Source organism: Diaphorina citri, unplaced genomic scaffold (genome assembly GCF_000475195.1).
Source record: "Diaphorina citri unplaced genomic scaffold, Diaci psyllid genome assembly version 1.1 scaffold171, whole genome shotgun sequence".
Classification (NCBI taxonomy): domain Eukaryota; kingdom Metazoa; phylum Arthropoda; class Insecta; order Hemiptera; family Psyllidae; genus Diaphorina; species Diaphorina citri.
In genome coordinates, this window is record NW_007377608.1 from 131,584 (window position 1) to 148,533 (window position 16,950).

The 16,950-nt window shown below is 35.2% G+C and overlaps 1 protein-coding gene across 1 annotated transcript; it reads right to left on the reverse strand.

Annotated features, from left to right (window-relative positions):
* Positions 1-500: 500 nt before the first annotated feature.
* LOC103505396 (thyrostimulin alpha-2 subunit) lies at positions 501-16,645 on the reverse strand. Its single transcript, XM_008469726.3, has 6 exons — positions 16,612-16,645; positions 14,103-14,235; positions 13,472-13,576; positions 12,638-12,747; positions 11,293-11,468; positions 501-1,116 (listed from the first exon to the last, which is right to left on the reverse strand). Exons 1-6 carry the CDS (start codon positions 16,643-16,645, stop codon positions 1,024-1,026), a joined length of 651 nt encoding a protein of 216 aa, XP_008467948.1. The 3' UTR covers positions 501-1,023.
* Positions 16,646-16,950: the final 305 nt, after the last annotated feature.

Consider the following 16,950-nt stretch of genomic DNA (forward strand, 5'->3'; position numbering starts at 1 on the left):
CCTATCTTCGATTTCAGGACGATAAGACCTTAGCAGTTACAGTTTCCCTTGTCAAAACTCTTAAAAAAAGTTGGTGAAACTCACCCATAATTTTTTTTAATGATACTCCAGCACTGATGGAGAAATATGTTTGTCTAAAACCTTAGAAAGTACCTAATGTTTTAATCATGGATTTATCCTGCGTTGGCGGAGACAGCACAATACTTTCTACTTTCTATTCTAGCAAAGTCATCCATCATCTTTCTAAAAATATTTAGTAGGCAGTTGCATACATTATGCATTGTTACGTATGCACATTAGTCTCTACTTATTTAAATATCCACCTACATAATTATGTACTTATACATAAATAAATAAAATAAAACGAAATATTTATTTATTGATTATGTTTTTATTAAAATAAATATAATCTACATTATTAGCATTAGGTACCTAAAGGTATTGTACAATAAAATAGGGTATAAATGGGGGGAAAATAGATTAGGAATAGGTAGGTAGATAGGTACATTAAAAATAATTTTATAAGGAAAACTTGATAATCTATGCTTGGCGGAAAACTGGTTGGTAAGTAAATGAAAATTTTAAAAATAAATACTTTAATCACGTCAGCGTTCAGATAGGTATTTGATTGAATATCCCCTTTTTAATTTTCCTTAATTTGTCATTCAAGATACACCAGTCTAATTTCTACATTTCAATAATCTTTTTAGACTGGTAATGCCACCACTGGTCGCTACTCGATTAAAATAGGTACTCAATTGTCCTCAAGAGGCTGAGAGCACTCCGAACTCCAATTTTACAAATAATAGGATTTCAGATAAAAGTTATAAAAATAATTGGAAATAATTATGGAAGATTAAAAAAAAGTTAGATTGGGAATTTGTTTCCAAAGAAGACCATTATTTGCTTTTAAGTTGTGAGATCAAAAAAGTTAGAATATTATTATAATGAGATAGGTAATAAATTATCAAAGTTGATAAGCTTTTAGACCGATCTTGATTGGAAGGAGCCGAATCTTCGACTTTAGTCTTTTTTGCAGTGATAGCAATCGCAGGTCACAGCAGATTTGAAGGACAAAGTCTTAATTCCATCCAGGCATGACACAAGAACTTCAATCTGAAACAGAAATATCACGGAAGGACTGAGTTCGATTGATTGGTAGGTAAGGAATAAGGGGGGGGGGGGGGGTTGGAAGCTACACATAGGTATGTGTGGATAATACTTACATAACACGTAGGTATACATATTTATATGTTTAAGAAAAGTAGCTGGAAAACGTCCCCGTTTTCTTTTTATGTACCTACCTGCAAAGTTTTTTTTTTATTAAAGAAATAATAAACCCCTTCTATACCTTGTTTACGTCTAATATACATATACCTAAGATATCTCAGCCCATAACGACAAGTGTGAAAATTTCGATGCATTGTATTTCAGTTCTGCAAATCAGCTTGAAACAACAAATGTAGGTAGTTATTTGTGGTAGGCAGAGAGGTATTTTTTTATTTATTTGTATTTATTAAAGTGAGGTATTTTTTTATTAATAAAATATGAAATTATTATTATTTTTAAGAATAGGTCTGTTACCTACACTTATACGAGTATACAACCGAAAACAATTTGCTGTAATATTAAAACAAAGATTTCAAACAGACGTCTAGAAAATATAACCCCTCTAGAATCAAATACCTAGGTACATTTCATTTTTTTCTTCTTTGCCTACGTCTGAAGTCAAGAATTCCTTGATTCATTAAAATCTATTTATCTCTTAATTCGAATTTAAAAAGGCTGCAGTGGCAGCCTTCAGTTGAAGAGAGTTTTGCGGCTCAAGAATTTTATTAAAAAATACAAGCTGGAATAAGAGTTTTAAATTGTAGGACTTCATCCTATTGACACTCTTTTCCTTCGAATCCCTTGATTCTTAAACCGCCCAGGATATTTTTCATTGAAATTTCCATGTTTTCTTCTTCTTCTTTTTTTGCGGCTCAAGATTTTTATTAAAAAATACAAGCTGGAATAAGAGTTTTAAATTGTGGGACTTCATCCTATTGACAGTATTGACACTCTTTTCCTTCGAATCCCTTGATTCTTAAACCGCCCAGGATATTTTTCATTGAAATTTCCATGTTTTCTTCTTCTTCTTCTTCTTCTTCTTTTTCTTCTTCTTCTTTTTATCATTTTCCATTACATTTTTCAAGACGCGTGTTGATACAGAAAAATAAACGAAATAAAAACATTACTTTTTAAAAAGACTTGTTAAAAAAAGTATGCCTAGGTTGCATTTAGGGGAAACTTGCTCATATGGCACCCTCACCACTTTTACTTAACAATTGACGTAATTCTTTCCTTGCAATATCATTTTCCATTACATTTTTCAAGACGCGTGTTGATACAGAAAAATAAACGAAATAAAAATATTACTTTTTAAAAAGACTTGTTAAAAAAAGTACCTATGCCTAGGTTGCATTTAGGGGAAACTTGCTCATATGGCACCCTCACCACTTTTACTTAACAATTGACGTAATTCTTTCCTTGCAATACCTCCTTTTTCTTGTATAAAATAATATAGATTCTTTACCTCCCCCTCTTCTTTCCCTTGAAGGAGAAAACATCTCCTTCAAATAATTATACCTTCCCCATTTCCCCTGTTTTTTACCTTCCTCATTCCCCCTTCCTCAAGATATAAATAAGTAAATAAATGGATAAATAAATGAAATCTCTAAATTTTTTGGGGGGACAATTAGGAGTTGAAATCGGATGCTGATGGCTAAGGTGAATGAGAAGAAAAGTATTTGAGTCCTGACGGTGTGACGCAATAATGTTGTCATTCAACACGTTTCAAATTTCAAGGGGGGAAAAAAAGACTGACGAGAAATTAATGTTTCGAGTTGAACTTTCCCTTTTTTTTTCTTCTTCGTCTTCTTCATCTCCTTCTTGTTTTGTTCCGTCTTCTCTTTCTTCTTGCTCTTCCTCCTTTCTCTTCTTTTCCTTCTCCTCATTTTTCTTCTCCTTCTTCTTCTATATCACCTTTTTCTTCTTCTTAATCATCTTCTTTCTCTCTTCCTTCTTGTTATGTTCCGTCTCCTTCTTCTTCTCCTCCTCCTTCTTCTTCTTCTCCTTCTTCTTCTTCTTCTTCTTCTTCTTCTCCTCCTCCTTCTTCTTTTCTTCCTCCTCCTCCTTCTTCTTCTTTTTCTTCTTCTTCTCCTCCTCCTTATTATTTTTCTTCTTTATCTTCTTCTTCTTGCCATGTTTCAATTCAATTTTTCTTCTTCTTCTTTTTCTCCTCCTCCTCTTTCTTCTTCCATCAGGAATGTTCTTCTTTTTCCCCTCCTTCTTCTCTTCCACCTCCTCTTCCTTCTTCTTCTTATTCCAAGAATATTCTTCTTTCCCCCCTTCTTATTCTTCTTCTTATAGTAACACTTTTTTCTCTCACATTGTTTTTACCTAGGTAGGTACTCGAAAAGCTCGACCCAATTCCCTCGCTGTCAGTAGGTATCTGTTGTGTAATCAAAAGTAGGTAGGTACCTCCGATATTTTCCACCCTTCTTCTTTCTTTTCTATTGAATTGTTTCTATTCTATTGTTGTCATTCAACACGTTTCAAATTTCAAGGGAAAAAAAGACTGACGAGAAATTAATGTTTCGAGTTGAACTTTCCCTTTTTTTTCTTCTTCGTCTTCTTCATCTCCTTCTTGTTTTGTTCCGTCTTCTTCCTCTTCCTCCTTTCTCTTCTTTTCCTTCTCCTCATTTTTCTTCTCCTTCTTCTTCTATATCACCTTTTTCTTCTTCTTAATCATCTTCTTTCTCTCTTCCTTCTTGTTATGTTCCGTCATCCGTCTTCTTCTTCTTCTTCTTCTTCTTCTGCTCCTCCTCCTCCTTCTTCTTCTCCTCCTCCTTCTTCTTCTCCTCCTCCTCCTTCTTCTTCTCTTCCTCCTTATTATTTTTCTTCTTCATCTTCTTCTTCTTGTCATGTTTCAATTCAATTCTTCTTCTTCTTTTTCTTCTTCTGCTCCTCCTCTTTCTTCTTCTCTTCTTCAAGGAATGTTCTTCTTTTTCCCCTCCTTCTTCTCTTCCACCTCCTCTTCCTTCTTCTTATTATTCCAAGAATATTCTTCTTTTTCCCCTTTTTATTCTTCTTCTTATAGTAGCACTTTTTTCTCTCACATTGTTTTTACCTACTCGAAAAGCTCGACCCAATTCCCTCGCTGTCAGTTAGGTATCTGTTGTGTAATCAAAAGTAGGTAGGTACCTCCGATATTTTCCACCCTTCTTCTTTCTTTTCTATTGAATTGTTTATATTCTATCCTATTTTACAATAACTTATGCTCCTTTCTCAAAACATCCCTTAATGCTAACCCTTAATGTTCTATCCCATTTTATACATATTATGATCCCTTCTCCCAACATTTCTCCCTTATCCCTTCCCGTATATTGCCCAGATAGAACAAATCAATTTCAACTTGTACAACGCACTCGGTCAACTTTTAATGATATGACAACACGTGAGAATAATACTAGTATGTGTCTAGATACAGAAGTGGCATTTGTTATTCCAGATGTTTTGTCAACATGATTATGCTTATGACATTCAGTTATTTCAGTTTAGCTTTACCTGCTAAAAGGCTGCGAAATCTGTGAATTTGAAACATTGAATGAACTGGTATTTTAGGTAATTAGGTTCTGATTGACGTGGTTGGAGGTACATAAATACCTATGTTATGTAAACCTCTGGATTTAAGTAACAAGCTTTGTGGTGTGAATCTCGATTAGTGACCTTTCAGGAGTTTCAGGTCGATCATTAGCATTTTTGTGACTATTCCGGGGACAAAATTTTAATCCCGTTTCTCATAAAGGCCCAGGGCCCGTAGTCAACTCCGCTTCTGACGGGAAAAGTTGACCTCTTAACAACTAATTCTGTTAAATTTCAATTACCTTAAAAGGTTTGAAATCGAGAAAGTGTTTATATTCGATAATGATATTGCCCTGTTGAGATGTACATACATAGTAGCAAGAGTTTTGGAAAAAGAGATTAAGCATCCATGAAAAGTGGAAACCAGCAGTTTAATACGTTTAGCTAATAGTTCCGGAGGAATCACTAAATCACATTTTTTTTTTTTTTTTCAAGAGGGACTTTCTTTGGCTTACTTTGTTTTGAACAATACGTAATGGCCTTTGGATCTGGAGGTTGGTGGTTCCATTCCATGTGAAGTCATACAAAACATCGAGATATATTTTTCTTGGAACGACATTTTGTGACTAGCATTCATAATGCTCAACACAAATAAAATTTAATAAAATTCCTTTCCTATGTATTTTCCTAATTCTTCACAATTTTTGTAAACAACTTTTGTTTCTAGCTGACTTTGACACCAGAGTAACTAATGACCGCCTAAGTACTTTGACGCCAATGTTATTTGGTAGGAATAAGTGTAGGTACGAACCTACATAAATAATAGTGAGTAAAAAACTTCTTTTTCACGTAAAACAACAGAACTTTTTTTCACCACCCTCAAAGCGGAGTGACGTAATTTTAGACTAGGGTTGCACATTTCCCTCTTATTCATTTACCTACGAAAATAAAACTTGGTTATTTTTAAAACAAAGGTCACTTTGAAGCCATGAAAAACTCGAGTTTTTTTTTCACAACATTTCCTAGAAAGTTCAGTTTATGACCTTTGATGATGATTAAATAGGTACCTTACCTATTTACCTACAGCATGAAGTTATAGGCACTATTTACCTACGATGCGCACTTAATTATAACTAGGTAACTAGGTATCTACATGGAAAATGGATATTAGAAGTAAGGGCTGATGTAAATATGACGATCATGTTTTGAATTTTTTGTCTCGAAAGAAAAAATCTAAAAATAGGAACCATTGCGAACAAAAAAAGAAGCGACTTCATCTGTCCCAAATTTATGCAGACACATAAAAGCTATCCTGCCGTCTTGAAATGTCATTAAAAAGGCAATTGACATTAGCATTGTGCTTCTTCATTGAAGACAACAAAACGAACATCCCCCATATCCATAAAATTTCATTAGAAAAGACAAAGGAAAATCTCAAGGAAAAAAAATAATAATAATAATAAAAATAAAAAAAATATATATAAAAAAATCAGTGTTAAAAAATATCCACTTTAAATCAGAAATGAAAAGTACCTACCTATAAAGCGCCAATATTGTTTTTGTAAAAATAGAAGTCTGGAAGTCCTCAAGTACCCCATTATTCTGCCAAGTCAATTAGAAATTCAATGTTCATAAACATTTGTGTAAAAACACATTTCTGTGACATTGCAGCCGTCAGAGAAATGTTCGTACCTTCAGTTGTCACAGAATTATGCATGAAATGGTTTATTACTATCATCTTCAGTTATCTTTCTTTTAATTTTATTATGCTTTTTTAATGGTTCTTTTGTCTTTTACAATAAAAAATGTCGAGTTTTTACTTCATGTTCCATATTTTTTCCCTCCTTTGAACTTTATTTTGACATCCGAGAAGATGTGGAAAGCAAATGGGAAATCTCTATCTGAATCTGAATAAAATGTGTCTGAAAAAGGAAGAAAAACCTGTCTGATTTTTTTCTTCAAATGTTTAGGTCCCTCTACCTATTAGGTAGGTAGTTTTTTTCTTCTTTTTTGACAAATAAAAATGCTAGCCTATCTCAATAATGTTGAGAACCAAAACAGGTTCACTTCACCATTCCTCCCTCTCCTAGGAGTTAGTAGGTAGGACTACGCCATTGTTAGCCTACTGATAGTCAAAACCAACTTTTAACCAACAAACCAACTCCACATCCACACCGATAAAAATAATGATAATAAAAAATATTCGAGGTGATAAAAACCAGCCTGTTTTCATCAATTAATTGTCCTTTAGATTGAGACGAATAGTTTCAAGATATAATTGCAAAACTTTCTGTGTTATGAGAATAGTTATGAAATATTTGGAAACTTTTCTGGTGCAGTTTCAGTTTTTATCTCCTTCTTGCACCGTTCACTTTGATAAACTTTCCTTTAAAAATAAGGATGTGATCTAGAACACCTACACCTACACTTCCCATCCACATAATAAGGTATCTAATAGGTATATATCTACTCTACGCCACCACCTATGTACATATTTTACTATTTACTCGTATGTGATTGTATCTAATTTCTAATAGGTATCTAATAACACTAATGGATGCAATTCAATTCAACCAAAAGTTATCAAGCTACGCACTTTTGGCTTACCTGACTATTAAAATATGTAGTGGACTAAATAACTCTTGAAAACCCTAGTAGAGGGGTGTAAATTACTACGAGAAAAGCAGTGGGTCCTCTGGTTTATTTGGAAAAGATCAACCACGAGGTATGCTCTGGGTCTGGTAGCTATCTACATAGTATGGTCTTTATTTTATGTAACTCGTGGCGATAATAATATTCTCATAGGGAGGTACGAGCATTTCATGTTAGGCTTACGTTTTTTTTTTTTTAATTTTATTATTATTCAAAATAGGTTTAACGACTTTTTAAGCCCTCGATATTGTAGCCTAATACCCAGCACCTATTGATTAAAAAAATGCTGCGATTATATTTACGTACCTTGGTAGCCTATACAAACTTTTGTATAGCGTTTTGTAGTGGGATGGGGCAATGGGTATGAAAAACAATAGCTCCAGCATGATGGAGATCCCAATACAAAGATATAGGTAGGGAGTATGCATATCTACATATCTATAATCGTATGTATGGGTAAATGTAGGCATTTCTCAGAAAAATCCCAAAAACCCAAAGGCAATGGAGCCAAAAAATACCAATACTTACCTAGGTACACGGAATTTTCTTCACTGTTGGAAAAAAATGTCGAGTAAAACAAAGGACTCACTTCATTTGCTCTTTTTTCTAGTAAAAAGACATTTTGATAGTGACGAGAAGAGAACTCTTGTTCAAATATTTCTCCAGGACAAATAAGGACGGGAAAATGGACACGTGTGAATACGCGTAGATAGAAGGGAAACACTTGTCTTCACTAGAACGAAGAATGAAAGCACTATTCCACGTGAAAACTTGTAGAGGAAATATTGAGTTTTCTCATGGTTTTCTTTACCTGCGAAATACAAGTTTCTCATTTTGCTGAATGTTTCTGTTCTATGCTCCCATATTCTAGATTTGTCCAGCCTTAACCCATCTTTTAGGACTGTTTACCTATGTTCTATGCATGTTATAGATTTGTCCAGCCTTAACCCATCTTTTAGGACTGTTTGCCCCTACATCTAAGCATCTGAGTGGGCCTTTTGTGTATGAAGATAATGAAATTCTGTTTGCATGTCCTATGTTTCCATTAATTTAAATATAAATCAGATAAATAGCAAAGACACTAATAAAAGTGGTCGTATTTTTGATGCAGGGGTTTGATAAGTTTTAATTTTAACTCTTCGAAGGACGGGTTTTAATTTTTAATTGGAAATCTTATGTTTATGTTAGCACACTTTAATAAATGTTAATAAAAAAAAAGCGTTTTCACAGTTCCGTCCATATTCTCCGGATTCTAACATTCCTTAATGCTAGGTACCTATCTTATCCCATTTTACAATAACTTATGCTCCTTTTTGAAAACATTCTTCAATGCTATCTTATCGCATTTTACAATAAGGAATTTAAAATGCTCGTTTCTCAAAAAAATTGTTAATGCTAACTTATCCCATTTTACAATAACAGAACTCACGCTCCCTTCTCAAAACATTTCTTGCTAACTTATCCCATTTTACAATAACTTATGCTCCTTTCTCAAAACATCCCTTAATGCTAACCCTTAATGTTCTATCCCATTTTATACATATTACGCTCCCTTCTCCCAACATTTCTCCCTTATCCCTTCCCGTAAAGGACCCAAATAGAACAAATCAATTTCAACTTGTACAACGCACTCGGTCAACTTTTAATGATATGACAACACGTGAGAATAATACAAGTATGTGTCTAGATACAGAAGTGGCATTTGTTATTCCAGATGTTTTGTCAACATGATTATGCTTATGACATTCAGTTATTTCAGTTTACATACACATTCAGATTGTATTATTTATCCTATGTAGAATGTAGATACTTCTACTGTGTATCTACTTATGCTATTGATGTGTATCTACTTATAGTATCGAATACCCGTATAGGTATCGGACATTGTATCCCCAAGGTAAAGTAAATACAAAACTAAGTCACGTCGGAGTAAAGGGTGTCCCAGAATTTATGCTTTCTAGGTTTTTCCGCTTGAATTGGGCTTGCCAAGGACACAGTTGGAACTGCAATGAGAACGAACGCAAAAGCAAGTAAATCTTGAATGTTCTTATGTTATTTGTCTTAAGGGTCAAAAGTATGTAACACAGGTCAACTTAAGTACCACAGGAATAACAGCAATAGTACCACAGAAATGAGTACCACAGGAATAACAATAGTATCGAATACAAAACTAAGTCACGTCGGAATAAAGGGTGTCCCAGAATTTATGCTTTCTAGGTTTTTCCGCTTGAATTGGGCTTGCCAAGGAAACAGTTTGAATTATTGCAATGGGAACGAACGCAAAAGCAAGTAAATCTTGAATGTTCTTATGTTATTTGTCTTTAAAGGGTCAAAAGTATGTAACACAGGTCAACTTAAGTACCACAGGAATAACAGCAATAGTACCACAGAAATGAGTACCACAGGAATAACGGAAAACTGGTTGGTAAGTAAATGAAAATCTTATATTATAAGAACGAGATCCATTCACTCATTCACATTTCACATGAGTACCACAGGAATAACAGCAACTAAAACAAAGAATTGAGTGTTTTGAGTTTATTCCGAATTGGTTCCGGGAAAGACCTAAAAGTCTACACTACATTCACAGATATTCCTACTATCCTACATAAGTACCTCAGATAGGTATAATACTTCAAAGTCCCTTTTTAGGCCTTCAAGGGGAAACCTTTGTAAAACAAAAGCCCTAAATATACCTATATAGTTAGGGCTGTTAGGGAGTTGAAGAGTGAGTTAGATTATATTTAGGATCTGACTCATTGACTGAGTAGTTCTACGAAAAAAAAAGTAAAACCAGTAGAGATAGTTTTTTTTTTCATATGTCACAAACTGTGGGTTTCATGAACTTACTTTTTAGCCCCGAACAGCCTGTTGGACTGTTAGCATGACATCCTTGTCAAACCTATAGAAATCAAATGGAACTTGACAGGCTGTTAGCTTAACAGACCTTCTAAGGGCTGAAAAAATGTTGCTGATGTCCAACCTTGCTCTAACTCTAGTTGAAAATAGTTATCGCTTTAAAAACAGGACCTCCTGGTCTCTTGCCTCACCTAATCGTCTTCCCTTCATTCAAGGTCCCTCATATCACTATGACGACTCCCGTTCAACTTACCTGAAGAATCGCCTGTCCTTGGATCCTTCTCAGAAGTACGCCCTCCCTCAGACGACAAGCATGAGGTACGGGTGGCTACTCAAAGAGAAGTCCGCCCTGCTAGATTCGGGAATGACTACTAAAAGTGTGTATTTCGGGCGAAAGCATCACTTCTAGAGGAGAAGTGTGTTTCTGATGGAGTGTTTCATAGGGGAAAAAATCTAGAACAATTTTTCGTCTTTCTTGACGATTTTCTTAAATCAACAGCAAAAGTTTTATTATTTTTCCAATTATCCAAATAAGAGTTTTCAGTGATCCAAAAAGGAGGAGTTTTTAAAAACTCCTGTTTGGATCATGAAAAACTCCTTTTTTTATCATTGAAATTTGTCCCATTAGTTAAATCTCTCATTAAGTCGTTGGTGAAATCCACCAATAGTCTACATAGTTTGAAGTTTGAATCGTTAAGGTAGGTGGGGAAAAGTAATAGTTCGTCCTCCTAAGGGAACTTAAAAAAAATGCCTCTAAAAGCTAGACCATTAAAAATTGTATCCTAATTGCCCATTTCTTTTCAGGGAAGGAGTTTACTTTCCAATAACAAAGAACTGCTAGCTTGTGGCCAAATGGACGAGTAGAACCACCATCACAAAAGACCTGTTATAGTCATCTACCTACTACCTAGAGTGACGTCAAACCTCTAGAAATAGAAATCCTTCACTTACAACTTCAGTCTCAATCATGTTGCAACATTCACCGAATGAAGTGATACTACTTTTCAGGGAAGGAGTTTACTATCCAATAACAAAGAACTGCTAGCTTGTGGCCAAATGGACGAGTAGAACCACCGTCACAAAAGACCTGTTATAGTCATCTACCTACTACCTAAAGTGACGTCAAACCTCTAGAAATAGAAATCCTTCACTTACAACTTCAGTCTCAATCATGTTGCAACATTCACCGAATGAAGTGATACTCTGATGTGGATTAACCTGCAACGTATCAGTGGAGGATGGCACAGACCAAGACTCGCAGAACCCGCGACATGCATTGGTAGTCAGATTGAACTCAACACACTCTGGAATCGACACTGAGCGAGTGTGACCTGCGGACAAAAAAGGTAAATCTGACATCTCCACTAATCTTGAAAGTAAATGTGACATCTCCGCTAATCTTTTGTGTGTTGCGTATTGCATACTCAAATAGTTACACGGCGTTCACACAAACTGTAGCGCTGTACCACTGTATTGTATAGCTTTACCTGCTAAAAGGCTGCGAAATCTGTGAATTTGAAATATTGAATGAACTGGTATTTTAGGTAGGTAATTAGGTTCTGATTGACGTGGTTGGAGGTACATAAATACCTATGTTATGTAAACCTCTGGATGCAACAAGCTTTGTGGTATGAATCTCGATTAGTGACCTTTCAGGAGTTTCAGGTCGATCATGAGCATTTTTGTGACTATTCCGGGGACAAAATTTTAATCCCGTTTCTCATAAAGGCCCAGGGCCCGTGGTTAACTCCGCTTCTGACGGGAAAAGTTGACCTCTTAACAACTAATTCTGTTAAATTTCAATTACCTTAAAAGGTTTGAAATCGAGAAAGTGTGCGATACCCCCGTTATCTTTAACTCTATCCCTATCATTATCACCTTATCAGACTCTCTCTCTCTCTTTCTCTCTCTCGACAAATGTCCACCCTGTCCTTAAAAAAGACCAAGTCTAAGGGACATGACAAAACATAATGTAATAAAAGTGTACCTATACATATACTTAGGTATTGGTTACACAATAATTACCGAGAATACCCATTAAATATTAGTGCAATTCCAAGCATGCTATGTAGGTATTTTTCAAAAAGAACTTCTATTTTCCTCATTTCATGTTGGTGACGTTCTCTCTCTTTCTCTCTCTCCCTCTCTCTCTCTCTCTCTCGACAAATGTCCATCCTGTCCTTAAAAAAGACCAAGTCTAAGGGACATGACAAAACATTATGTAATAAAAGTGTACCTATACATATACTTGGGTATTAGTTACACAATAATTACCGAGAATATCCATTAAATATTAGTGCAATTCCAAGCATGCTATGTAGGTATTTTTCAAAAAGAACTTCTATTTTCCTCATTTCATGTTGGTGACGTTAAAAAATCCAAGTACGTACTTAAGTATCAAGAATTATTGGTCGTTTTATTTTTACTTTCTAATAATACCTACGTATAAGAAATCTGATACAATGTAATGAGAAAGTGCTGTCTTCGTCTAAGCACTTACCAACTTTGTGACATCCCGGTCTTCGCCACAATGCAGAATGACACAGAACCAAACAGCAAGACACCAGAATTATCTGAGATACTAAATTCTTCATGTCTGAAATTTCTGAAACAGGAGGACATAATCCATTTGAGGAATAATTTTTATTTTATTTTTTGTCACTGTCTACACGCAATTATGGCAATTGCAATTACGTAGACAGGATTAAGGTACAGGGAGACTCCATATACAGGCCATCAGCCTATATCCAGAATCTCCCTGCACCTGTCCCTAAATTTGTTTTCATTAATATCTAAATCTAAGTTTACTGAGTGTTTGTTGAAGCAGATGAGGGAGGAGATCAACGGTGACTCCAGAGTTCAGGTACACAGGAGAACAATTTCTATGGATATAAAAATAATCTCTAGCTTCGGTTCTTTCTCTTAAGGAGAGGGTGTTGTACTCTGATTTTTCTCTCTCTCCCTCTCTCTCTCTCTCTCTCTCTCGACAAATGTCCACCCTGTCCTTAAAAAAGACCAAGTCTAAGGGACATGACAAAACATTATGTAATAAAAGTGTACCTATACATATTTATACTTAGGTATTGGTTACACAATAATTACCGAGAATATCCATTAAATATTAGTGCAATTCCAAGCATGCTATGTAGGTATTTTTCAAAAAGAACTTCTATTTTCCTCATTTTTCATGTTGGTGACGTTAAAAAATCCAAGTACGTACTTAAGTACCTACCAAGAATTATTTGTCGTTTTATTTTTACTTTCTAATAATACCTACGTATAAGAAATCTGATGCAATGTAATGAGAAAGTGCTGTCTTCGTCTAAGCACTTACCAACTTTGTGACATCCCGGTCTTCGCCACAATGCAGAATGACACAGAACCAAACAGCAAGACACCAGAATTATCTGAGATACTAAATTCTTCATGTCTGAAAGTTCTGAAACAGGAGGACATAATCCATTTGAGGAATAATTTTTATTTTATTTTTTGTCACTGTCTACACGCAATTATGGCAATTGCAATTACGTAGACAGGATTAAGGTACAGGGAGACTCCATATACAGACCATCAGCCTATATCCAGAATCTCTCTGCACCTGTCCCTAAATTTGTTTTCATTAATATCTAAATCTAAGTTTACTGAGTGTTTGTTGAAGCAGATGAGGGAGGAGATCAACGGTGACTCCAGAGTTCAGGTACACAGGAGAACAATTTCTATGGATATAAAAATAATCTCTAGCTTCGGTTCTTTCTCTTAAGGAGAGGGTGTTCGGTACTCTGATTTGAATTTTATCTATGAGCCCTGGACATGCTATTTTGTTATTCAATAGGTTATGTATAAACATGAGTCTGTATAGGCTTCTTCTTGATTCCAACCTACCAATACTCAGTTGTGCAAGTAGATCTTTATAGGAAATGGCGGTTGGATAAGTAGGGTAAAAGCCATTTAGTTTAAGAAATAACACTCTAACGAATCTTGCTTGAGTTTGCTCGAGACTTTTAATATGACATTGGTGGTTAGGTGCCCAGATAACAGCAGCGTACTCGAGCTTACTTCTCACAAGAGCCGTGTAGAGTGTTATGATGGTGTCAATGTCTGAGAAGAATTTTGAATGGCGAAGTATAAGACCTAGGGTACTGTTTGAAGATGATAAGATGTTATTTATGTGCTGATCAAATTTAAGGTTTGTTTGAAATGTAACACCTAGGTCCTTTTTAACTGTTACCCGACTTATTTGAACATTGCCTATACAGTACTCGTGATGTATCATAGATCTTTTTCTAGTTATAGTCATAACCTCACATTTATTAGGATGGAATGCTAGTTTTATATTGGATAACCAGGAACTGACTGAAGATATGTCCTCCTGCAACAACCGGCAGTCACCGTCGCCACTGATCTTCCTAAAAAGTTTGAAATCATCCGCAAAGAGTAGGTACTGAGAGTGGTTAATGGCTGAGCCTATGCCGTCGATAACGACAGCAAAAAAGAGACTAGAAAGTTTCGATCCTTGTATCACAGATGATGTTGGATAATAAGGCTCAGAGAAAGTGTTTTGGAATCGGACTCGATGCTCCCTGCCTCTCAGATAAGATGCCACAAATTGTACAAAGTCTTTATGGAAGCCGAAAGCCAGAAGTTAGGTTTGACAGAGGGAACTGTAACTGCTATGGTAGGTATTATCGTCCCGAAATCGAAGAGAGAAGGAAGACAGGATAGGAGAAAGCCAGCCGTTCCGAGAACGAACATTATCCCATTTATTTCATAATTAAAATGAGGAGGAGGAGAAGAAAAAGAAGACGGAACTAGATATGTATATTAGGCCAGAATAATTACTCATACCTACATTATCTACAATTCTACTATTTCTACATACATAGGTATAGGTTCATATGAAGAGCAGTAGGGGTAAACAATACGCACAGTAGGTGGAGGTAGAGTTGCTAGGGCAGGTAGGTAGGAGAAAAAGAAAAGTCATTTCTTGCTTGGTTGAGTTGTCTTCTAGAATGACAGATAAGCGAAAGAGAATCCCGTGATAAAAAGTTATGTCTCCGAATGAGAGTGTGCTGTGCCATTTTCCATTTAATATTCGAAATATTCATTATGATTATTATTTTTGAAAAATAATTCATTTAATACCTATTCTGAGCTCTACATTATTACCTATAAAGTTTGTGCTCCTCTTCTTAGCTGCCCAATGCATAGATTTGAGGCACTTTGTCTTTTGTTGTGGAAGTAACACGAGCCTAGCCACTTCAAGCCAGCCTAGTTAGCTTAGCCTCAGAAGGTAGCATATGTCTACCTTGTAAGCTACTAGGTAGAAGAGAATTTTTTTTTTTTACCGTGTGCAGCATAAATGCTTGTCACAAACGTTACACTACGCTGAATTTTATGACTTGACTTGGACTTGAACCACCAACCTCCAGATCCAGAATCTACCGCGCTAACCACTACAACACCACTGACGTTGGTTACATACCTACTTAGGTAGGTATACAACTATAAACAGCTTTCGTTGTCTCCAAATGAGATCTTTTAAGTGTCCTAATCCCGCAGAGTGGATTTCATAGTCACCCTTGAGTTCGTAATCCTACGACTTGGTAAACTATGTAGAGGGATTAAATCTTTACACCAGTGACGTTGGTTACATACCTACCTAGGTAGGTATACAACTATAAACACTAAACAGCTTTCGTTGTCTCCAAATGAGATCTTTTAAGTGCCCTAATCCCGCAGAGTGGATTTCATAGTCACCCTTGAGTTCGTAATCCTACGACTTGGTAAACTATGTAGAGGGATTAAATCTTTACATTATTTACGTGGGTAACTTCCTTTTATGTGTTTTCTCTACCTATTAAGTTTTTACCTCCTGTATAAGCTACACAATCTACACATAGGTATGTGTGGATAATACTTACATAAAACGTAGGTATACATATTTATATGTTTAAGAAAAGTAGCTGGAAAACGTCCCCGTTTTCTTTTTATGTAGGTACCTACCTACAAAGTTTTTTTTTTATTATTGAAGAAATAATAAACCCCTTCTATACCTTGTTTACGTTTATATACATATACCTAAGATATCTCAGCCCATAAAGACAAGTGTGAAAATTTCGATGCATTGTATTTCAGTTCTGCAAATCAGCTTGAAACAACAAAATAATGTAGGTACCTAGTTATTTGTGGTAGGCAGAGAGGATTTTTTTTTATTATTATTTACCTATTTGTATTTATTAAAGTGAGGTATTTTTTTTATTAATAAAATATGAAATTATTATTATTTTTAAGAATAGGTCTGTTACCTACACTACCTATAAAGCGCCAATATTGTTTTTGTAAAAATAGAAGTCTGGAAGTCCTCTCCTCAAGTACCCCATTATTCTGCCAAGTCAATTAGAAATTCAATGTTCATAAACACTTGTGTAAAAACACATTTCTGTGACATTGCAGCCGTCAGAGAAATATTCGTACCTTCAGAATCTTCAGTTGTCACAGAATTATGCATGAAATACCCATCTTCAGTTATCTCCCTTTTAATTTCATTATGCTTTTTTAATGGTTCTTTTGTCTTTTACAATAAAAAATGTCGAGTTTTTACTTCGTGTTCCATATTTTTTCCCTCTTATCCTTTGAACTTTATTTTGACATCCGAGAAGATGTGGAGAGCAAATGGGAAATCTCTATCTGAATCTGAATCTGAATAAAATGTGTCTGAGGGTAAAAGAAGGAAAACCTGTCTGATTTTTTTCTTCAAATGTTTATGTCCCTCTACCTATTAGGTAGGTAGTTTTTTTTCTTCTTTTTTGACAA